Here is a 26,060-nt window from a genome sequence, read left to right as displayed (position 1 = left end):
TGCAAATGTATCTATATTTTTGTATATGTCTTCTTATATATACAGGGCTCAAAATTTTCACTTGCCATTGGCGAGTGGAAATTTAACAGTGGTGAATGAAAGTTAGTGAGTGAATGTCTACAAATATCTAAATTGATACTATAAACCCATGAAAGGGCAAGGATATGTTATTCCTCTTGGGCTATAGGGACCTAATTAGTGCTTAAAATGTTATTTCGAAAAGGGTAAACAGGGGCAGAGAGAGATTGATAAGGAAAAGTGAAAGTGGAGAAAAAGATAGCGTTAAGAAAGAGTGGAGATAAAAAAGTAAGACATTTGAGAAAGAAGAGAGAGAGTGTAAAGAGAAGATATGGGGTAGATTTATCAAATGTCGGGCGGGCATGATCCACTGTAGCTCGCTGTCGGCATTTATCATTGCACAAGCATTTCTGGTAAAATGCTTGTGCAATGCCACCCCCTGCACATTTGCATCCAATCGGCCTCTTGCAGGGGGTGTCAATCATCCAGATTGTATCCTCAGAGGTGACGGATGAGTTAAGGAGCAGCGGTCTTATGAATCACGGATGCGATTTGAAATCGTGATTAATCGCCACGGTTTTAAAACCGCAAGAGTATGCAATTTTTAGCCACGTCCCATTTGACGTCTCCTATGATGTACAAGAGGGCCGCCGACTTGCCGTGCCTGCCTTGCGATATTAAGCCGACTTACCGGGGAGCGCTGTGGCTGATGCGGGTTACAGGGAGGGGGGTGCGCTGTGGCTGATGCAGGTTACAGGGGGGGGGGGCGACTTAACAGGGTGCACTGGGCTGATGCGGGTTACAGGGAGGGGGGCCGACTTACCGGGGATCGCTGTGGCTGGTGCGGGTTATAGGGAGGGGGGCCGACTTACCGAGAAGTGCTGTGGCTGATGCGGGTTACAGCGAGGGGGGTGCGCTGTGGCTGATGCAGGTTACAGGGAGGGGGGTGCGCTGGGACTTATGTGGGTTGGGGGCTGATGGTGGTTACAGGCGGTGCTTATTATTTTTTTATTATTATCGGTTATTTGTAGAGCGCCAACAGATTCCGCAGCGCTTATGATGTTAATGGGGGTGCTTATTGGGGGGTTACAGTGGGAGCTGATGGGACTTATGTTGGTTACAGAGGAGGGCTTATGGGGGTTACAGGGGGTGCGGGGTTACAGTGTGAGCTGATTGGGCTTATGTAGGTTACAGAGGGCGGCTTATGGGGGTTACAGGGGGTGCAGGGTTACAGTGGGAGCTGATTGGCCTTATGTAGGTTACAGAGGGTGGCTTATGGGGGTTACAGGGGGTGCAGGGTTACAGTGGGAGCTGATGGGGCTTATGTAGGTTACAGAGGGGGGCTTATGGGGTTTACAGGGGGTGCTGACATGAAAATCGCGATTAAATCGCTGTTGTGATTATTTTTTTCCCCATATCGTCCAGCCCTACTTCTTAACTTAAGTTTCAGGCACAATAAGGTGTTTACCTTGGCTAAACATATGCAAAAAATGTGGGGTTAGTGGGTGTGGAGTGGGTGGTAAAGTGGCTTAGGGCTTGAAATTTCGAGCCCTAATATATATATGTATGTATTTAAGAATAAATAGAACATATTCTTCTATGTGAAAAACATTGGAATGTTAAATATTTAAAGTAAAGAAACAGTTAAACATTGTATTAACCCCTTAATGACTTTCTATGGGGGTTGCTTTTCCCACTCGTAATCAAGCCCTGTGACATTGTATGTATGTTGCTGCCCCTGTCCAAACTTATCAGTGTCCCGTTTATAGTGCAGAGCAACGTGAAAGTAGTAAATAAGCAATAGCCATATTGTCTATGGCAGTCACCTGCTACCTGAAAAATTATAATTTATATTTATACATTGCTGTTTGGGGGGGGGGGGGTCAAGATTAAAGTCCCCAGAAACTATCAAATTTGAAGTTTGGAATTGTAAAAGCTTAAAGGGCCAGTCAACCCAAAAAATGTTTTTAAGCAACTTTCTAATTTATTCCTATTATCAATTTTTCTTCATTCTCTTGCTATCTTTATTTGAAAAAATAAGGCATCTAAGCTAAGGAGCTAGACAATTTTTGGTTCAGAACCCTGGACAGCACTTGCTTATTGGAGGGTGAATTTATTAACCAATGAGCAAGAACAACCCAGGTTGTTCACCAAAAATGGGTCAGCATCTAAACTTACAGTCTTGCTTTTCAAATAAAGATACCAGGAGAATGAAGACAATTTGATAATAGGAGTAAATTAGAAAGTTGCTTAAAATTGCATGCTCTATCTGAATCACAAAAGAGAAAATTTGGGTTCAGTGTCCCTTTAATTATATAATGTGTGCAACGATTATTACTGCAAACTGTATCCCAATTTGATTGATAAATACTGTGGAAGTAAAAGTACTTACTAGTTCCCCCTCGGCCGTTTAGAAATGGCCGCCTGGGCTCTCCTACCCTTGATGCTATCCTGATCTTTCTCTCATCGTCCAATAAATCAAACAAGTCAATCCGGCGTGTGCATGCGAAATGCGTTGTTTATGCTGAAGGGGGCTTTATCAGTTAGGAATAAAAAACAACCGCTCAGTATCATAGTGGTTCTTGTATGCGGCGGATCAGTGTGTGCATTCTCTTAATCGACGGCCGCATACAAGAACCACTATGATACTGAGCGGTTGTTTTTGATTCCTTACTGATAAAGCCCTGTTTAGCATAAATGGCGCATTGTGCATGTGCAAATAGGCAGGAACGCGGCGGATCGACTTGTTTGATTTAGTGGACAATGAGAGAAAGATCAGAATAACATCGGGGGAAGGAGGGCTCAGTCGGGAATTTCTAAATGGCCGAGGGGGCTCTAGCAAGTGCTTCTAGTTCCACAGTATTTATCGCTCTAAATTGAGATACAGTTTGCAGTAATAATCGTTGCACACATTATATAAATAAGTTAGAACATTTTTTGGGTTGACTGGTCCTTTAAGCTTTAATTTATTCCAGAAACTAGAATCATTCTTGTTTGGAAAATAGACATTACATATAATTAAAATAATTTGACCATTTTTTTTATTTTTTTATCATTGTTCGGTATTCGGTTCCTGGAAGAGAATTTCATTTTGAAGATTTTTGTTGAATAGAATGGCAATGCCCTTTTTTCTTTTAACAGAGTTGCAATTACACTTTCCACATTTAAATTTGAGTTGATATATTTTGTGTTCTTTTAAATGAGTTTCATCAACAAAATCAATATCAGGTTTATGTTTTCCTAATTTTTTTAATTATGAGTTTTCTTTTATAGGGGAAGAGATACCCCCCCACATTCCATGATAATATTTTAATACCTGTACTCATCTTTAAAAGGTGTACTTAGAAGGAAAAACAAAATAAAAACCCTTTAAAATTAATCTCTTTTATGCTGCTATTATACAATACACCTACTGATTTACATTTTCTTAGCAAATCAGCTCGTAGAACTACACCACAATAAAGACGCATACAGCTATCGCCTACAGAACTCGGATTACCCTTCCTAAAGATATTAATATCTTACAATAGTTTATACATTAATCCTATTAACCTAAACATATCACATCTTTAAATCTCAAGTTATCTGAGAATAATATTAGTTAAACCCTAGGACCTATAATCCCATATTCTATATAGTTATGTCTTATCTCCAATGACGTTTTGTTCAAGAAAAACCTTTGCTTCCTTATAATTATCAAAAATCAAGGTTTCATCTTGGGTTGAAATGTTTTACTTAGCAGAATAAATAATTACAAACTTAAAGATATACTAAACCCAATTTTTTTCTTTCATGATTCAGACAGAGCATGTAATTTTAAGCAACTTTGCAATTCACTCCTATTATCAATTTTTCTTAGTATTTTTATTTTTTAAATCAGGAATGTAAGCTTAGGAGCGGTACCCATTTTTTGTTTTTGTTTAGCACCTGGTTGGCGCTTGCTGATTGGTGGCTAGCTACCAACCAAAGATGGTCTGGCTCCTAATCTTACATTCCTGCTTTTAAAAATAAAGATACCAAGAAAAATTGTTAGTTCATGTAAATAACATTGTGCTCACGCCCGTGGAGTTACTTATGACAGGTTACTGATTGGCTAAAATGCAAGTCTGTCAAAAGAACTGAAATAAGGGGGAAGTCTGCACAGACTTAGATACAAGGTAATCACAGAGGTTAAAAGTATATTATAACCGTGTTGGTTGTGCAAAACTGGGGAATAGGTAATAAAGGGATTATCTATCTTTTTAAACAATAACAATTCTGGAGTAGACTGTCCCTTTAACATTAATTCTGAAGTGTAGGATAGCCTACTAAATGTATATACAAATATCAGCACCGGTCGTCATATATCAAATGATAATACTATCTCACCACATGATCTTTATTTTCAACCTATGTACGCCCCTGTCTGCCGTCGCTTGATAGCTCGAGCCCTATATATAATATGGTTAAAAAACACTATTACAAACATTGCTGCCATATAGTGGTCAAAACTCGTGCACGCTCCTGACCCTTCCTCAGTATGCTTTCATAATAATAGAAATAAACTGGAAAGATTTTAAAATTCAATATTAAAGGGACAGTAAAGTCAAAATTAAACATTTATGATGCAGATAGAGGATGTAGTTTTAAACAACTTTTCAGTTTATTTCCATTCTCAGATTTGTTTTGCTTTCTTGGCATCCTTTGTTGAAGAGTAGCCTCGGGGTCAGCAGTGCACTACTGGGAGTTATCTGAACATATTTAGTGAGCCAATGACAAGCTATATAAATGTGCAGCCACCAATCTCAGTAGTGCATTACTGCTCCTGAGCCAACTAAGGTTATACTTCAAAAAAGGATACCAATAGAAAAAGCTCATTTATTTGATAATAGTATATTGATATATTTGATAATAATAATTGAAAATGTATTGAAAATGACATGCTCTAGCTAATCATTAATGATTCATTTTGACTTTACTGTCCCTTTAACTTCCACGTCCCTTTAAATATTTATCGTGTACAACAAAATGAAGCAGTAATACAAATAGGCAAGCCATAGGCAGGGATGTATGTGAGCGCATTGTTTAATTAGTTGCTCTACCCTTGTATGTAATTCATTTGCATACTTGATGATCTGCTGATACATTTGTATGACTGATGAGTCCCCTGCAGGATTTTAATATGGTGCTGTTTTTATTCGGGTTTTTTTTTTCCTTAAATGCATTTGTCAAGTTCACAGACACTTCTGTTATTTATTATTCGCAAATGTCTCCTTGGGGTAAAAAATAGAAAACGTACGTACATTTGTTTTGAAATTTTGCACTCTGTAATTTAACCCCATGTCGAGAATGTAATCTTTTTCGTTGATTAAAGATTGGAACAACTTGAAAGAGATTATTTCCTTAGTAACAATGACATGAATAAAAACAGAAACCTTTCATACTTGTCATTATGGAATTAAATATCATTTTGTAGATATATTTCAGCTATGCACTGTGTACAGAATGTAATAGCCCTAACTGACAACAGATGGCGCTACAGATTTGTGCCAAGCTATGATTATAAGGCTTTTTATTGAACCGTTATTGATAAAATAATTTCAATTCAAAGCTTTCTGAAAAAATCAATTGAACAACCTGTTGATTAATTTCATTTTTAAATACCACCGTTTTCTGTCTTAGGTAGTAGACCCTGTTAAAACAGTCTGATTTCCATTGTCCGCTTTCATTTCAAGTCAGTGATTTGTTTCAATGAAATGAACATAAAAGATCTTGTATTTGCAAAACTATAGTCTTCAAACATATTAACATATAGTCTGACTGTATAAAGGCTGTGAATACCTTGTTTGCTGCAATTGTTTTTTTCAATTGCTGAACTTCCCCTTACCTCTTGTCATTGTTCGGAGAAGCCAATCCAGACTTATCAATAGGTTAGACAAAGACACTCTGATTTTGTTAGTAAAACTTGCACTGTTTTTCAGTATCTTATCTGATCACTGAGGGCAATTATTACTGAAAGGATTAGGCTTGTGAAATCTGTAGTGTGCTTCTAATCCTCAGAACTGGAAAGTCCACAATTTTCAAAGTTAAATTGCAAGAAAAGAAGGTAAAAAGTAAATTGTTAATTTGTTATTGAACATATAATAAACAATTTTGGCCCAGATTACAAGTTGAGCGATAATATTTATTTGAGCACAGGGTAAAAAAATTGTGTGGCCGGATTATCGCTGGTATTACAAGTTGAAAACCCAAGCAAATAACTCAGGTATGGTAATTTCTGGACTTCAAATATAATTATTTACTGCTTGCGCCGCTCTAACCCGACACTGCGCTAAAACCACAGGTTCATTAGGAATACTTTACATTCCTATGTTCATCACTAGAATAAAGAGGTCTTTTTTTAAATATATATTCAATATATATATATATATATATATATATATATATATATATATATATATATATATATATATAGGGCTGGGCGATATGGGGGGGATCTCAATTTTTTTATAAAAAAAAAATCGTGATTTTCTTATAAATTACTATAACACCTTAATTTTGCACATGTGACGGGTCTCTCCCTCTGAGCAGTCAGCGTTCCTGGGATGTCCCGGAGAGGAGGGGCGGAGCATAGACTAGGAAGGAGATGTCTCTAGCAGGTGATTGGTGGACTGGTGTTACTGTAGCATGAAAGTGGCCCATCGTAATTTAGCACCAACACGACACCGGCTTTTTCATTACAGGCGGTGCTGTGGGATCATGCTACTTTCTGTTCTCTCACTACCGTTCCTGTGAGCCCCACGTCTTCACATCTGAGGGAAAATATTAACTTGTTCTAATGTTTAAAATGCACTCAGGTCCCCGGGAGGCAGCTTAGAAAATACTCCCAGGGACCTCAGTGTTTTTGATGTATTTTGTGAATTTGTTTTAACCCTTACACTTTAATTCAGGGCTCAAGTCACACTAAATATTCAAGCACAATTCCGACTTGCACTCGAGCGCAACCTATAACTTTTCAGTTTCTATAGCAAACAGTAGGAACAGATACACTGAGCTATTCAAAAACTCCAGGAACATACATAATGCTATTGGCAGGTGTTTAGCATGTTGGCTCACAAGCCCATTACACTTCAGCTTAAGTCAAGGGGATGAAAATCAGGCAACAATAGGTTCCTCTGTCCCGTTTTTGTAATGTTAGCCAAGGAGCCATTCACCTTAAAACAACAGAAATTCTGGTGTTGACTGTCCCTTTAATAGTAATAAGAGGGACAAATAATTGAAATACCATTTTCTATCTTCAGATTCTATATTCTTTTTTATGGCTGTATTCCTTGGTGTTGTGTTTATTTGAGTGGATATAAATGCATTGTGTTTTTTATTATGATTCAGTGCCCTGCATCTTGTAATCAGACATTTTTAGATCATTATTTTTTATTGTTTGCTATTGACTGATCAGTGAATACTATAGAAATAATCTTCTGTAATCCTAATTATGCTTCTACGTCTAATTGTCTGAGCCGCTACTATTGTATTATTCCAGCCACTTGAACTTGAAGTGCTTTTGCTTTCAGGTGTTGAGTTCAACTGAAATTAGGTCTAATTAGTCATAATTAACTCCAGTGACAGAGACGTTGAAGGCTAATTCACGGGGCTGTCACTAGTAATCACAGGAACACTGAGCAAAAGACCCTGCACCAAATGAAATGATAATTCAGTTAGAAACAAAGCTCATAAGGAAATATGTTAGCAAATGGTTGCACTAAAGCTTGCAATTCATTTATTTATCTCACAACAGCATTAAAGGGACACTAAACCCAAAATCTTTCTTTCATGATTCATATAGAGAATACAAATTTAAACAACATTACAATTTACTTCTATTATTTATTTTGCTTCATTTATTAGATATCCTTAGTTGAAGAAAAATCAATGTACATGGGTGAGCCAATCACACAAGGCTTTGATGTGCAGCAACCAATCAGCAGCTACTGAGCAAGAATATGAAGAGAATAAAACACATTAGATAATAAAAGTAAATTAGAAATATGTTTAAAATTGCATTCTCTTCCTAAATCATGAAAGAAAAAATGTGGGTTTCATGTTGCTCTAAAGGGACATTAAACCCCTCTTTTTTCCTTTTATGATTCTGACATTTTTAAACATCTTTCCAATTTACTTCTTTGATCTAATTTGCTTTGTACCCTTGGTATTCTTTGTTGAAAAGTATACCTAGGTAGATTTAGGATCTGTGAGCTAGTTGCTGATTGGTGGCTGCACATATATATATGCCTCTTGTGATTGGCTTACTGAAGTGTTCAGCTAGCTCCCAGTAGTGCATTGCTGCTCCCTCAAGGGGCACCAAAAGAATTGATAATAGAAGTAAATTGAAAAGTTGTTTACAAATGTATGCTCTATCTCAGTGTTCTCAAAATACTGGCACCAGGGCCATATGCGGCCCTTAAAATAGTTTTAATCTGGCTCTCCCTTATTGTATAAGTAAACCAGTTATTTTTTTTATGGTTCTAAAAGGTGTAACTAGTTTTTGTTCTATATAGGCACTCACAAGATAAATATAGACAACTGTCTATGTCTATTGTGGGCTACAACTCCCACCATGCACTTCTACTTGGGTAAAATTCCAGTTCTTAATATATCCAGTTCCTGAGCACTTACTTAGTTCAAGCGACCCCCATCAGAGAAGCACACTTGGCCAGTGGCCCGCAGATAGAGCTTGAGACCCCTGCTTTATCTGAATTATGAAAGAAAATGTTTGGGATTCATGTCCCTTTAAAGGGACATACAAGTTTAAAAAGAAATATGTTAGAGCAGTACATTATAGCACTATATAAAATCACAATTATTATTATTATTATTATCAGGTATTTGTAGAGTGCCAACAGATTCCGCAGCGCTATCGAGATCTGTGTTTTTTGGGCAGAAAATGTTACTTTTTGATTTTGCGCACAGTAGACAGATTTTGGCTGATTCATGTACTCACAAATAGATTTTTGTAGCTAGAAAAAAAGCCTATTTAGCTTATGGAGCTGGAAACTTCTCTGCGATTACAATACATTTTCGGCTCACTTTTGAGCTACTTTTCGAGCCAATTCTGGCTTGTCGAATTCGGTACCTCAAGGCACTTGATAAGAAGGGCTTTTCCGGCTCTTGCTAGATTATTTCACGGCTATTTCCAGTCTTTTAGCTTGCACCTATGTTAAACGTGGCCACTGTAGACATTATAGAGGTTTGTTAGCATACATGGTGATGATTCATTAAAGCTTCATTCATCCCTTTTGGAGAGGCTGTATACAGTCACAGTTACATTTGTAGTGGCATGTACACATGTGTAGATGTGATGACTACAGCTATAGGGATCTACAGGAAAACTCACTTCAGGACAACATCTGCAAATGGCGTGAGTTCATATTTCCTATTTGATTGTATTTCTCACTCACATGATTGTCACAAACAGGGCAGGCACTACTGCTAACAAATCTAAATGCATCTTTTATATTATCCGGATAGGCAGACTACATAGTTTTTCTATTGCTTTATGGGTGTTTTAAAAACTTTCACAAGGATTCTCTTTTTTGTTAAAAGCCCGGTTACGGGGGCGGAGCCTAGCAGCCCAGGTTAATGGCCCCACACTGAAACGGCTCTGCAGACCGGAGTATTGCCTAAGGACACTATGACCCAAATTTAACAGATATTCGCTTGGGATCGGAGGGGGCATCAAAACAAACATCTGAGGCAACAGTTGGGAACATTGATGCTACCATATCCCCATCTAATTAAGCTACCCAGGGCCTCTCTAATCTGCGCCATTGCTGTTACGCATCACAGAAACGGACCGCGCCTTTACATCCCGCTTTGACATACCATGAAGGCACCTTACATAATGGGCTGGGACATAACTCAAATAAGTGGTCATTTTGGCTGGCAATCGAGCTTGACAAGGAGTTTTCCAGGCTCTCAACACCTAAGTATTGTAGCACCCTGGGAGTGCCATCACTATCACCATCAACGGATCCTCCTGTGGTATATGAGGTGAGATCTGGGTGACAAAGGAATAAGAGCAGTGCGGGTGAAATTATGCAGCTTATTAAATACATTGTAAGCCCATACTAGCTAGCCGCGCGGGTTGTGGATAAGAGCATATTGGGCCCTATTAAAAGTAGCTACGCCAGAGCGGTATATCCGCCGCGCCTCTTTCTAGACTCAAAGCAATCATTACCAGCTCATAGCCTGGGGGACACAGGTGTATCATTTTATTAACATCAACAGTTTAAAGCTTTATTGAAGGTGTGGGAACAAGAACTGTTTATAGCAAAGGGCACTTCTCGGGTGCAATTTTATAGGGGTATGCCCTGCAAACGCGCCCCCAAAGCAAACAAGCCGGCCTCCTCGCTGCTTATGAGCCAGTACCTAAAACCCCACACAGTAGTCACAGATCAACTACCTGATCAGAACACACAATCTACAGAAACAAGCAACAAACATATGCAACCAGCTATGGAGCAGTCAGGAGCCCAACTTATCACTAGAGAAAACCTGAGGTCCCTCTCCTCTAAGGATGACATCAAAGAAGTTCTCTCTGAGGTGAGGGGGCTTTTTGGTGATCTTTAGAAAGACTTATCCCAGCTTAATACAAGGGTGGACACTATTGAGCAATCACAAGGCACACTACGCTCTGAAGTTAATAGGAACTCCCAGACTTTAACTCAGCAAAATGAGGCTATTGGCTTCCTCATGGAAAAAATTGAGGACCTTGATAATCACAATAGGAGGAATAACCTGCGTATCAGAGGCATTCCTGAATCTGTCACCCCTAATGCACTAATTGGCTACCTTCAAGACCTCTTCAGAGTGATTAAAAGCACCCCCGCCTCCCCTGATGTTTCAATAGAAAGAGCCCACAGGTCGCTGCGGCCTAAGCCGTCCCCCAAAGCACCCCCCAGGGATGTGATAATACGCTTCCTAAGCTATGTAGACAAGGAAAAGATCGCCAGGGGGGCCAGAGTCAAAAGCCCATTAACACATGCAGGGATACCACTTCAGGTCTTCTCAGACCTCTCACCTGCAACGCTGCAAATGCGAAGGGAACTAAGACATGTCACTGAAACCCTCAGAACTCATACAATACCATATCGCTGGGGTTTTCCTCTTAGCATAATTGTTAATCACAATGGACTAACAGCTGTCTATAGAATGGAGCACAACCTTCCGGAATTCTTTAAAGCACTGGGTATCACTCAGATCAGGGAGCCCACCCCAGACCATTCATCACAGATTCCAACACCCTCTTTCAACAATCTACATCAGCCCTTGAACCCCAATTCAGAAAGAGTTAAAACACCGGAACCTGGATCTGGCAACAAGTGCTGGTCAACGGACCCCAACGGCCGAGAACAGGAGGAAGAAGATTGATACAGAGCTACAACTGGGGTTCGCTGAACCCTCTCTCCAATCTGACCCACAGAGTTGCTGTCTAAGTGGACTTTTCCTGCAGAATTTTATGGACTGGTCCAAGCTACTGAGGGGGATCTCCCCGAGAGACTCACAAGAAGCAACAATGTTCAGATGAGTAGAAAGTTACTTAACCAGTTCATCTTGTTTTTGTTTACTCATGCTTTGATTATTATTTTATCTTACTAGTATGTTTTATATTTTGCATGAACTAGATAATTGTTCAAACGTGTTACTTTGTCAAATGCTCATATACCCCATCACACATACATACATATACCAACACCACCCAGAGCCTTCAGCGTCTGTTCACTTAACACTACCACACTACTACTAGACCCAAACCAGCTCTGTCATACGACCACAAGCAGGTATTGTGTAAACTCGAAACCAAATTCCTGAGTACACCAGGACGCTGGACCGTAACATAAACCGCTCTATATATATTCTAGCAAGACTCATACAGCCCCAACTTGTGACACTGGAATCTGCACTTATGGGAAACGTCATGAGATATATCGACACCCTTACTGACTGACTTCCCCCACCTGCCTCAACCACCCTAACTACACTCACGACCCCCTCCACCCCTCCATAGCGAAAGGAAACACTTGAAGTACATTAACAAGTCATATCAAAAGACCACATGTTTTTTACCCAACTGAATAAATAGGCAATACAAAGTCTCATTCCCCGCTATCTATTGATAACAGTTTATTGTTATATTGAAATTGTCTCACTGTTACTTATATTTTTTCTGGCCCAGTTTGGGCCTGTTGATTATCTATCTGCTTAACTTCAGTGAATTGTGATTTACCCTGTCTTAGCCACTTTGACATTATTACTACTTGATAATTATAAGTTCTCTGGATAATTTCGTTGTTTGAACCGGGCGCGAGCAATATCCTACCCTTGCACACACCCCACATTCCTCCCTTCCTCATCCCTCTTCTCTTATTAAAGCGTCAGACATGTACCCCAAGCATAACTTATACCTTGTCTTGATATATATTGGTCTTAACCTTGCACTATATACCAGGGTTTATAATATGTCTAATACAAATAAGGGCCAACTCATCATTTTCACCACTATCATCGTCAAAGGTTTTAACACTCCGCAAAAAAGGAACATCGTACTTACAGATTTACATAAACACAACAGTGCAATTATACTTCTTCAAGAAACTCATTTAAAAAAAGGTAAAGAACCGCGCTGGCTTCACCACAAATATTCCACAGCCTTCTTTGCATCAGGCCCTACTAAAAGAAACGGAGTAGGTATCCTTTTTAAAAAGGATATACCCTTCCAAAAATTTCACCTAGAACAAGACACGGAAGGCCGGTTATTGATCCTGTCAGGATTACTATACAATAGACATCTCACCATAGTTAATGCCTACTTCCCAAATCGAGCTCAGAAAACCTTCATGCGACAATTGTCTAATAGCATCATTGACCATAAAAAAGGGTTGCTTACTGTCGGGGGCGATTTCAATATTCCACTGGATCCCACGAAAGACACACAGTCCGGTTGCTCACACATTCCACAACGAGACATTAAATATATTAACAACCAGTTGCAATCCCTTACTCTGCACGACACCTGGCGTATCTTTCATCCCACTACATCAGACTATACTTTCTACTCGCACCCACACAACACCTATTCACGCATTTACTATATATTAACAGATGCACTCACATTATCCTTGGTTAAAAATATCCGCATTCATTCCATTACTTGGTCAGACCATGCTCCGGTATCCTGCACAATCAATTGGCCTGAAAAAACAGTGTCTCCTTTCCAGTGGAAACTAGATGAAACCCTCCTTGACCACCCGATTGTTAGTCAGGAAATAGAAAAAGGATTAGCAGAATATTTCTTACATGACGATGATACTAACACTTCATACTTCAACATCTGGGAAGCGCATAAATGCGTTCTGAGAGGCGAATTCATAAAACATAAAGCCATCCTTACTAAACACAATAGACTCAGAAGTGAAAACCTCTTAGATAAAATACACACACTAGAAATAGCACACAAGCGATCCCCTCAAAATGTTACCCTGCTGACAGAGCTAAAGGAAACAAGGACGGAATTTAACACTTATATGCAATACGAATACCAGAAGCAGGCGTTCACCCTCCAACAAAAATATTTTGAACAAGGAAATAAGTCGGGCAAACTTTTGTCCAGAACTATCCGTAGAAAACAACTAAAAGCATACATACATGTAGTTAAAAACAAAGAAGGAGAGGAGAAAAAAGATAGTGTAGCCATAGCAGATATTTTTCAAAACTACTATACATCATTATATAATTTATCTGGGACACAACCACAATTATACTCTGATGAAATTAAAAAAAGTAAATTACATCAATACTTAGATAATGTCAACATTCCCCATCTCACAGAAGAACAATCCATCAAATTAGACTCTCCTATAGCTACAGCCGAAATAATAACAGCCATTAATAGCTTGCCAACCGGGAAATGCCCGGGCCCAGATGGGTTTGGCACTAAATACTATAAAAAATTCTCTCAGATCCTAGCCCCCAGACTATGCAAAGCATTCAACACGCTAGAGGAAGGAATTAGCTTTCCAAAATCCAAAGCTCACATCACCGTAATCCCTAAACCGGGTAAACCCCCAACACTCCACAAAATTTTCGCCCCATATCCCTCCTGAATACAGATGTGAAGATTTTCGCTAAAATCCTAGCTGATAGACTTAACCCTATCCTGAACCAAATCGTCTCAACAGATCAAGTTGGTTTTATCCCCAATAGAGAGGCAAGAGACAACACCTTGAAGGTCACTCAATTAATTGCTTATGCGCAGGCTAATCATATCCCATTAGCTCTTATTTCCACTGATGCTGAAAAAGCATTTGACAGGGTGGACTGGGATTTTCTCAGGGCTGCCCTGTCAAAATTCAACATTAGTCAAGCATTTATAAACAAAATGTTTTCCTTATATTCAGAACCCACGGCTAAAATCAAAATCAACTCCATCTTATCAGAGCCCTTCCACATCAGAAATGGCACCCGGCAAGGATTCCCCCTATCGCCCATTTTATTTGCCTTATAAAAGGCATCCATACGTTGCACTCAGAATATAAACTGGCAATGTACGCCGACGATATCCTTCTTACCATTACAGACCTAGATCATTCACTACCCCCTTTAATGGCAGAGTTCAGGGAATATGGCCAACACTCAAACTTCCACCTAAATTTAAACAAATCTGAACTACTAAACATCAATACCCCATCCCACGTCACGGCTGAATTGGTTAAAACATGTCCCCTCCATGTCCAGACCTCCCAGCTAAGATATTTAGGTGTTTTTCTGACCGCAGACACTCAGGTCTCATTTACTTCAAATTACAAATCACTACTAACAGACTTTACTAGGGACTTATCTTGTTGGAAAAACAAACCACTTTCGTGGATCGGCAGAATTCACGTAGTCAAAATGAACATCTTACCCAGGATCCTATATCTCATGCAAACTTTACCAATTCCCTTACCTAAGCAATACATAACACAACTACAAGGCAATATAGAACAATTTATATGGGGCTCCATCAGACTGAGAATTCCCAAAAAGACATTGTACATGACTAGAGACAGGGGAGGGCTGGGTGTACCCAACTTGGGGAAATACAGGCTTGCCACACTAACACAAAGACTTATAGACTGGTGCCACAATACCAGCCACAAACAATGGATACAGTTAGACAGAGAAATACTCATGACCCCAAATGCAAGTTGGTTATGCTGGCTTCAGCCTGCTTATAGACCCAAGGTGATTAATGCCTATCCTCTCCTCCTTGAATTTTTCACACAATGGGATAAATTGGTCGCAACTAGCACCCATGTTACCTCTAAACCATCTCCATTATCCCCCCTACTCAATAACCCAGAGATTCCTTTTCTCCCCTCCATATCTCACACACCGCCTCACGCCCCTAAAATTCCGGCCCACACCTGGAAAAGTATCATCATGGATCGTAAACTTATCTCATGGCAGGAGCTAAGGGAGGAGGAACCTTGGTTCCCCTCCTCTTGGTACTCCTACACACAGCTTGCCCATTACTTAAGTTCTCATAAGCAAAAAAGTAATTTCACTAGACAGATTTTAAGACCTTGTGTGCACTCCCCTTCACCCCGCGTCACACACTCTCTTCCATATACAGAATTCTATCTAACACAGGTCCAGATGACCTTCCAGCTTATTGCCATAAATGGTGCAAAGATTTGAATATAGAAATGGATAGGAAAGAATGGGGGAAAACATTCAAACATCATAAAAAGTCTCCAGTCTCAGCAAAAATTCTGGAGATGAACTACAAGTTCTTAGCCAGATGGTACCTCACACCACAAAGGTTACACATAATATACAAACACGCTAGCAGTAGGTGTTGGCTGGGATGCGGGGAGACTGCTGATCTATTGCATATATGATGGACATGCCCCAGATTGTGCCCCTTCTGGCCCCAGGTCTTCGCATATATGAACAAAATATTCTCTTCACAAATCCCACAGGACCCACACATCATACTTTTTTTAGACCTACCAAATCTCAAAGATGATGTTAAAACAGCCTTATTGTACATAATGCTGAGTAGTGTGAAAATTCTGATTCCACAACAATGGAAAATCATAAACATCCCCACATTGGAGGAGTGGATGGAGCAAGTGAGTGTGCTATTATCATTAGAGAGATACCACTATTTTAAGATAGAGAAGATAGCCACTCATGAAATGATGCTTATGAGATGGAACACCTCCAAACCCACTCCGACTGCCCAATAGAATTAAAGGTTGAACGGTCCCTCCCACACTTTATATACCCTTCACACCTCATGTCTGCTCGTGACGCTTCCCCTAACCACAACCCCACCCCCTCCCTTGCCCGCTCGCGCCCGGTGATGATGTTGTTGAAGTTGAAGTGGATAACATTGTCAAGCCAGGTTGAGTGTTTACATGTACGTTTTTGTATATGCATAGGGTCTGCACCGGAGGAAACTGTGGAGCGGACCACTGTGTAACTGACATTTGCCTGCAATTGTATTGTAATATACTTATTTTATACATGTTCCCAAGATCCAGGCTCACCTTTCTTAAACCTCCTAACATTTATTGGGCTAACTAATAAACCCATACTGGCAGGCCCATCCGCTAGAGTTGAGTTATTGTATCCATTATAACCTATCCAGAACTTTTAGCTCTCACGCCTTTATTAGACATGGAGTGAATACTGTTATAGACTCTCAATCAGTTTGGCTATTCCTGTCAAGATCACTGTTCACTGTATCACAATATGCAAGAACTGTTTTATTCATTCTCTGTATGTTATTCTTTATCTCAATAAAAGAAATTTAAACTCAAAAAAAAAAAAAAAAGCCCGGTTACATTTTGTCATGAACTGTAAACAAAATGGAGGATACGAGTTTCTATGCAAAAAACACAAAACTTTTTTTTTTAACAGGATTTTCACTTCTTATAAACAGTAAATTGTTACCCCGCTTGTTTGCTGCTTAGTATCTTTTTAAGAGACCCTTAAATGTAATTGTGCTATCAGGTAGGTTTTTATATAGAGCAACTAATACAAACTCATTCACGCCAGTGCATATATTATTCCGCTCACAGTCACAAATGCTTGTTCCACATTACAAGTTCAGTAATATAGGCACTGTCGTAAATGAATTTGGACCTTCGCATGTAAATGAGTATTTTCCTTGTCAAGTGCACAAAAGGGTCAGATGAATAGAGCTTTGCTGTAACTTTTAAGAGGTATGAATGAGCTATTGTATGTGTCAGTTTCAGGAGATGACCCAGTCTTTTTCAGGAGCTTATCTGTTGAAAATGCCTTCACAGCGACAGTCTTTTAAAAATATACAATGCAGCATTGTGATCACTTGAAAAACTTGGTTCCAAAAAACATTTTCGTGAGCTGATAGATTGTGATTAACTCCATTTATCACTATGTTAAAGGGACATAAAACCCAAAACTGTGCTTGATTAAGATAGAACATACAATTTTAAACAACTTTCCAATTTACATCTGTTATCAAGAGCTAGCTGACCGCATCTGGTGAGCCAATGACAAGATGCATATGTGTATATCCACCATATCCTCCCAGTAGCTGCTTCTAAACCTACCTAGGTATGCTTTTCAACAAAATATACCAAGAGAAAGTTAACTTGACATGAAAAAAATTAAAAGACTCTTAACATTGCTTATCTATGTGATTCATGATAGTTTAATTTTGATTTCTGTCCCTTTAACAAGTAAAGACTATTTTGTGATATTGATGAGGCTGCACTAATTAAATATTTTATTCACTTCAGAGCACTGACTATTGTAGTGTTATGTTCTTTAGTGTAAAGCAGGGTATTAACTTTACCCGTCGCAGTGCATGAGGTCTGATAGCTGCCAGTGGCTATAAAGGGTCATTCAAGCGATTGACAATTACCATTATGTAATTGATATTGTAATTTTTGAGAATACGCCCATATAACTTAATGTGATATCTTGTTCCTGCACATAATTGAGCTGGTTAGGAGTCTATTACCATATGAAGCCTGAACTGCAGCATATTCATTTCTAATTCCCATAATTAAGTGTTGCTTTGCCTCTCTGTATTCATTAATATAACCTAGATATTTGCAGCTTATTACTTGAGTGCCACATTGTCATTGTCATTGTACAAGTAACACACTTCAAGGACATTCTAGGCTCTACATATTTCTTATAGGTGTATTTCAAAGTGCTTAAAAGTATCTTAAAATACACAGGGTGTACTTTATTTTGCCTCTCGCTCTGCATTGTATATTATTGAGACAGTTTTGTTGTGCACAATGTAGGAAGCTGACAATTGAATGACATTTAAGATGTTATTAACCCTAAATTGTAGGGAACAAGTAATCAAGTCATTGTTGCATGGTTTTGTTTCGTTTGGTTTTGTATTGTTTTGGATGGTTTTGTATTGTTAATTTATTCCAGGAGATCTGTGTACAAGGTTCCCTATCCCAGACTCCAAAGCTTAACCGCCCAATCTGTAGTCAAGAGGGAGTGGATCTCTCTAATTTTGAATCCAAGGATTTGAGGTTAGACGACAAGGGAAGCAGGGGTTGAGTGAGGACATGCAATCTGGCATATAAAAATTTGGTATAGTGGGAATTCAGGACATATGATAGTTAGCTCAACACAGGGTAAAGTGCATTCACCCAGATTTATTTTTGGCGACTGCTATTATATATACACATTTTTATAGTTAGGTGTCTTTTTCTTTAGGAATCGGGCGTTTAATATGGAGTTGAATCTCTAAATAATAATATATTATACTGTAAAGTAATCAGCTCTTTTACCTGTAAAAAAAAAATACAAACACCCCCCAACAGTAAATCCCACCACCCACACAACCAACCCCCCAAATAAAATACTATCTAAAAAAACCTAAGCTCCCTATTGCCCTGAAAAGGGAATTTGGATGGGCATTGCCCTTAAAAGGGCAGTTAGCTCTTTTGCGGCCCAAACCCTAATCTAAAAAATAAAACCCACCCAATACCCCCTTAAAAAAACCTAGCCCCCTGAAGATCGACTAACTGTTCTGAAGACCGGACATCCATAGTCAAGGAAGTGGCAGAAGTCTTCATCTAACCGGGCCGAAGTCCTCATGAAGCCAAGAGAAGTCTTCATCCAAGCCTGGCGAAGTGGTCCTCCAGACGGGCAGAAGTCTTCATCCAGACGGCATCTTCTATCTTCATTCATCCGGCGCGGAGTGGCTCCATCTTCAAGACATCCGACGCGGAGCATCCTCTTCATCCAGAGTCTTCTTTCTGAATGACGGTTCCTTTAAGTGACCTAACTATTTAATAACTATTCTACCTAGTTAAAATAAATGCAAACTTACCTGCAAAATAAAAATAAACCCTAACTATTAGTTAAATTGTAGCTAGCTTAGGGTTTATTTTATAGGTAATTATTTAGTTTTAAATAAGAATTATTTAGTTAATGATAGGAATTTCATTTAGATTTATTTCAATTATATTTAAGTTAGGGGGTGTTATGGTTAGGGTTAGTCTTAGGTTTAGGAGTTAATAAATTTAGTATAGTGGCGGCGACGTTGGGGGCGGCAGATTAGGGGTTAATAAATGTAGGTAGGTGGCGGCGATGTTAGGGGCGGCAAATTAGGGGTTAATAATATTTAACTAGTGTTTGCAAGGCGGAAGTGCATGGTTTTGGGGTTAATATGTTTATTCTAGTGGCGGTGATGTCCGGAGCGGCAGATTATTGGTTAACATTTTTATTTTAGTGTTTACGATGCGGGAGGGCCTCGGTTTAGGGGTTAATAGGTAGTTTATGGATGTTAGTGTACTTTTTAGCACTTTAGTTGTGAGTTTTATGCTACGGCGTTGTAGTATAAAACTCATAACTACTGACTTTAAAATGCGTTAGGGATCTTGACAGGATAGGGTGTACCGCTCACTTTTTGGCCTCCTAGGACAGACTCGTAATACCGGCGCTATGGAAGTCCCATAGAAAAAAGACTTTACGAAGTTTACGTAAGTCGTTTTGCGATAAGGCCAAAAAAGTGTGCGGTGCCCCTAAATCTGCAAGACTCGTAATACCAGTGGTAGTGAAAAAGCAGCGTTAGGACCTGTTAACGCTGCTTTTTTCAGCCTAACGCAAAACATTAGTTGTAAACCGCGCTATCGAAACGAAGGATAGAGGAGATATGGCAGTATTGATGCCTTTTCATGCAATGATTAATTACGGAGCGGATTGTCCTCTATTTTTGTTTATTCCGATTATTGTAAATTATGTATATGAAAATAAAAAAATGACAGCTTTTTCTAACTACTTTGTCAGATACCTAGCCTTATGTAAAAAAATTCTTAAGTGGTACATTCATTAACCTGATACAGTGTTGTTAGACTCCCTACTAATTCTTCCTTACTATGTTTAATTTGCCCCATCAGCTTCCCTTTTATGATAGTGCAGCATGACATTTACTGTGGTTTATACTTATGCCCCATTACTAGTCTCTTGCGAGGTGGTAACATTATGATATATAATGTTACTGGTTTCTATATTGATAAGCTATAATCTCAATGTTTTTCATTGTATGTGGGTACCTGTTCTCTATAAAATCTTAAGTATCCAAGTACGTGTGGTCCCCCACTATTTAGATTTAATAGATTTTAAGGCCCAAAAGTGGGCTGTGTAACTTGTATTCCTCTCCATGAGTGATTTTCATGTTGCTAGAAGTCTATAAGTGACTTCAAATTGTGGGGGAGATATACATTACCAAATATAAAAGAGGTTTATTTAAGTTATTTTATGATAGTTAATTATTGCTCATTCATATTCTGGGTTTAATTGATGTCAAAGATATCTTACCCAGCTGAGATAATGGAGCATGTATGTTGTAAAATCTTGAATTATTGCTAATTGGACTAACATATTTTTTATTTGTTTGATACACATGTAACCGTGTATTTTTATTTTATTTTGAAACCTAAAAAGGGTCATTGTTGCATAATGCATGGGTGCGTGCCTTATCCCCTTAAATGACCCTCTTACTTTGTGATCAAGAGGTCCAGTGACCCACGTGGCACGTGGTAGAGTATGTCTGCCAGTATAGCGAGGGATGTTGTATCCATTAAAGGGTCACGAAACCCAAAAATTTTTTTTCATGAATTAGAAAGAATATTCAATTTTAAACATCTTTCTAATTTACTTCTATTATCTAATTTGCTTCATTCTCCTGATATCCCATGCTGAAAAGCATATCTAGATAGGCTCAGTAGCTGCTCATTGGTGGCTGCACATAGATGCCTCGTGTGATTGGCTCACCCATGTGCATTGCTATTTCTTCAACAAAGGATATCTAAAGAATGAAGCAAATCAAAGCATAGAAGTACATTGGAATATTGTTCAAAATTGTATTCTCTACCTGAATCATGAATGAAAAATTTTGGGTTTAGTGTCCCTTTTAAATAAAGTGCTGAACATAGACCCAGATGTCAGCTGAGTAATGTGTGCAGTTGTGTGGGTACATTCTTAGAAGGGGAGGGGTGCAGCTGTGATTCCTAAACCTCACTCCAGATACTCAGAGTACAAAAGGAATTTTCTAGGGGCCAACAAAGAAAAAACAATATACTCCAATATATCTTTATTTGCATACGAAGAGAGAAGCGCTCTATCAGGAACGAACAACAGCTCATCAGCTAGTTCTATGGCGATTTACCACCCAGGAGCAGCCTCTTTTAGACCAGTGTGCTTTTCACACAGGAAAACTTTCCTGTAGCATATCAGTCTGATCCCGCCAAGTAAGGTCAGTCCAGCCCCGAAATACCAGGCAATTCTCCTCTAAACAAGGAACATGACAACCCCAGATGATCATTTCGGCCTCCTATGGGCCTCGTCAGTGAGGTGCAGCCACATTCCTCTAAGCACACTGGGCAAGGAGTCCACGTCTGGTTTCCCCATCACCCAATATATCTTCATGATACAATATACTAAACTCTGTAAAAGTCTGTTGTGCTGCACTCAACTGTATTCTGTTTCTTATGTATTTTTTATTTATTTTTTTGCAGGCCAAGCTATGGGAGGTACTATCAGTGCACTGGCGGCATTAGTAGATCTAGCGGCTGCGTCTAATGTTATGGTCAGTGCTCTTGCCTACTTCCTCACTGCTGATGTCTATATTCTATTATGCATCGTTATCTACTTGATTCTTCCCAGAATGGAATATCCCAGGTAATAATTACTATACTTGTCCCATACCTAGTCATTCTCCTGGTTAACTATAGCCGAGTTTATACTGCTTTTGTAAAGTCATTAACCAACTAATCTGATGTAAAGTTACTAATCTGATGTATGGACTTAGAGAGGCAGTATACACCAATTTTCATTTAACTGCATGTAATATACACTACTATAAAGAATATTATGCCAGATAATGATCTAAAAATCCACTATAAAACCGTTTAAAAACTTACTTAGAAGCTCGCAGTTTAGCTCTGTTGAAAAGGTTAACTGGAACACCCACTGAAAGTGGTTCTATAGCAAAAACCACTCCCCCTTCCTCTGAATATGAAAAGACTCTTTACACAAACAGCAGCAAGCTGGAGTAGGTAGACGTCAGTATTCTCCTAAAACTTTGGGGCTTGGTTAGGAGTCTGAAAATCAGTGCAATGTTATTTAAAACTAATCAAAACTATACTTTTCTCCAACATTGGTGTGTCCGGTCCACGGCGTCATCCATAACTTGTGGGAATATTCTCCTCCCCAACAGGAAATGGCAAAGAGCACAGCAAAAGCTGTCCATATAGTCCCTCCCAGGCTCCGCCCCCCCAGTCATTCTCTTTGCCGCTCTGAACAAGTAGCATCTCCACGGAGATGGTGAAGAGTATGTGGTGTTTAGTTGTAGTTTTTATTCTACTATCAAGAGTTTGTTATTTTAAAATAGTGCTGGTATGTACTATTTGCTCTGAAACAGAAAAAGATGAAGAGTTCTGTTTGTGAGAGGAGTATGATTTTAGCAGCAGTAACTAAAATCGATTGCTGTTCCCACACAGGACTGTTGAGATGAGATAACTTCAGTTGGGGGTAGCAGTTGGCAGACTTTTCTGCTTAAGGTATGACTAGCCATATTTCTAACAAGACTGTGTAATGCTGGAAGGCTGTCATTTTTCCCCTCATGGGGATCGGTAAGCCATTTTCTTAGTCTCAAACAGAATAAAGGGCTTAATATGGGCTATAAAACTGGTAGACACTTTTATGGGCTAGATCGATTGCTTTATTTAGGCATTTTATACAGTTTGATGTTGAAATTCACACTTTATAACTTTGGGGAACTTTTTTTTTTTTTACGTCAGGCACTGGTTTAGACACCTTCTCAGTCAGGAAGGGCCTTCTCTGTAGTAGGCAGAGCCTCATTTTCGCGCCATTACTGTGCAATTACTTTTGAGAGCAATACATGCAGCTGCATGTGTATGAGTCTGGAATTAGTTGAAAAGGTTCCTAGAAGGCTTCATTTGGTATCGTATACTCCCCTGGGTTTGGTGAAGTCGCAGCAAAGGCTGGGGCTGGGACTGTAAGGGGGTTAAAACTGTAAAAGGCTCCGGTTTCCACATTTTAAGGGTTAACAGCCTGAAATTTGGGGTACAATGCTTTGAATGCTTTAAGACACTGTGGTGAAAATTTGGTTACATTTGAACAATTCCTTCATAGTTTTTCACATATTCAGTAATAAAGTGTGCCCTGTTTAAAATTTAAAGAGACAGTAACGGTTTTGTTTTAAAACGGTTTTTGTACTTTATTGACAAGTTTAAGCCTGTTTTACATGTCTGTGCCTTCAGATAGACTATGTTCTGTGTGTATGGAAGCCAAAGTGTCTCCCCCTTCAAATATGTGTGATAATTGTGCCATAGCGTCCAAACAAAGTAAGGACAGTACTGCCACAGATAGTAAAGTTGCCCAAGATGATTCATCAGATGAAGGGAGTAGACATAGTTCTACATCATCTCCTTCTGTGTCTACACCAGTTTTGCCCACGCAGGAGACCCCTAGTACTTCTAGCGCGCCAATGCTTATTACTATGCAACAATTGACAGCAGTAATGGATAACTCCATAGCAAATATTTTATCCAAATGCCTGCATTTCAGAGAAAGCGCAATTGCTCTGTTTTAAACACTGTAGAGCAGGAGGGCACTGATGATAATTGCTCTGTCATACCCTCACACCAATCTGAAGTGGCTATGAGGGAGGTTTTGTCAGATGGGGAAATTTCTGATTCAGGAAGAATTTCTCAGCAGGCAGAACCTGATGTTGTGACATTTAAATTAAAATTAGAGCATCTCCGCGCACTGCTTAAGGAGGTGCTATCTACTCTGGATGATTGTGACAACTTGGTCATCCCAGAAAAATTGTGCAAGATGTACAAGTTCCTAGAGGTCCCGGTGCACCCCGACGCTTTTCCAATACCCAAGCGGGTGGCGGACATAGTGAATAATGAGTGGGAGAAGCCTGGCATACCTTTTGTCCCTCCTCCTATATTTAAGAAATTATTTCCTATGGTCGACCCCAGAAAGGACTTATGGCAAACAGTCCCTAAGGTCGAGGGGGCAGTTTCTACACTAGCCAAACGCACGACCATTCCTATTGAGGACAATTGTACTTTAAAAGATCCTATGGATAAAAAATTGGAGGGTTTGCTTAAAAAGATTTTTGTACAGCAAGGTTACCTCCTTCAACCTATTTCGTGTATTATTCCTGTCACTACAGCAGCGTGGTTCTGGTTCGAAGAACTAGAAAAGTCGCTCAGTAGAAAGACTCTGTATGAGGAGGTTATGGACAGAATTCACGCACTTAAGTTAGCTAATTCCTTTATTTTAGATGCCGCTTTGCAGTTAGATAGATTAGCGGCGAAAAATTCAGGGTTTGCAATTGTGGCGCGCAGAGCGCTCTGGCTAAAATCTTGGTCAGCGGATGTATCTTCCAAGACAAAATTGCTTAATATCCCTTAAAGGATAAAGGTAAGACCCTCTTTGGGCCAGAATTGAAGGAGATTATTTCAGATATCACTGGGGGTAAGGGCCATGCCCTCCCACAAGATAGGCCTTTCAAGGATAAGAATAAGTCCAATTTTTGTTCCTTTCGCAATTTCAGGAACGGACCGGCCTCCAACTCTGCAGCCTCTAGACAAGAGGGTAATGCTTCCCAGACCAAACCAGCTTGGAAACCGATGCAAGGCTGGAACAAGGGTAAACAGGCCAAGAAACCTGCTGCTGCTACCAAGACAGCATGAAGGGGTAGCCCCCGATCCGGGACCGGATCTAGTAGGGGGCAGACTCTCTCTCTTTGCTCAGGCCTGGGCAAGAGATGTTCAGGATCCCTGGGCACTAGAAATAGTATCTCAGGGTTATCTTCTAGAATTCAAGGAACTACCCCCAAGGGGAAGGTTCCACATCTCTCGTTTATCTTCAAACCAAATAAAGAGACAGGCATTCTTACATTGTGTAGAGGACCTGTTAAAAATGGGAGTGATACACCCAGTTCCAACTGTGGAACAAGGACTGGGGTTTTACTCAAATCTGTTTGTAGTTCTCAAAAAAGAGGGAACCTTCAGACCAATTCTGGATTTAAAGATTCTAAACAAATTTCTCAGAGTGCCATCGTTCAAAATGGAAACTATTCGAACGATTCTACCTACAATCCAGGAGGGTCAATTTATGACTACCGTGGATCTAAAGGATGCGTATCTACATATTCCTATCCACAAAGATCATCATCAGTTCCTAAGGTTCGCCTTTCTGGACAAACATTACCAGTTTGTAGCTCTCCCATTCGGGCTAGCCACTGCTCCAAGGATTTTCACAAAGGTACTCGGGTCCCTTCTAGCGGTTCTAAGACCAAGGGGCATTGCAGTGGCACCTTACTTGGACGACATTCTAATACAAGCGTCATCTCTTTCAAAGGCAAAGGCTCACACAGACATCGTTCTGGCCTTTCTCAGATCTCACAGGTGGAAGGTGAACATAGAAAAAAGTTCCCTGTCTCCGTCAACAAGAGT

General features: G+C 39.5%; 1 protein-coding gene across 1 annotated transcript in view; it reads left to right on the top strand.

Annotated features, from left to right (window-relative positions):
• The window catches only part of SLC29A3 (solute carrier family 29 member 3), a 131,552-nt gene that overhangs the window by 98,335 nt on the left and 7,157 nt on the right, over positions 1 to 26,060 (top strand). Inside the window, exon 5 of the mRNA XM_053692028.1 lies at positions 22,080 to 22,242. Coding sequence (XP_053548003.1) covers positions 22,080 to 22,242 — 163 coding nt within the window. The remainder of the gene's footprint in view (positions 1 to 22,079; positions 22,243 to 26,060) is intronic.

The sequence above is a fragment of the Bombina bombina genome, chromosome 9, assembly GCF_027579735.1.
Source record: "Bombina bombina isolate aBomBom1 chromosome 9, aBomBom1.pri, whole genome shotgun sequence".
Lineage (NCBI taxonomy): Eukaryota > Metazoa > Chordata > Amphibia > Anura > Bombinatoridae > Bombina > Bombina bombina.
This window is presented reverse-complemented; position numbering and strand designations above follow the sequence as displayed.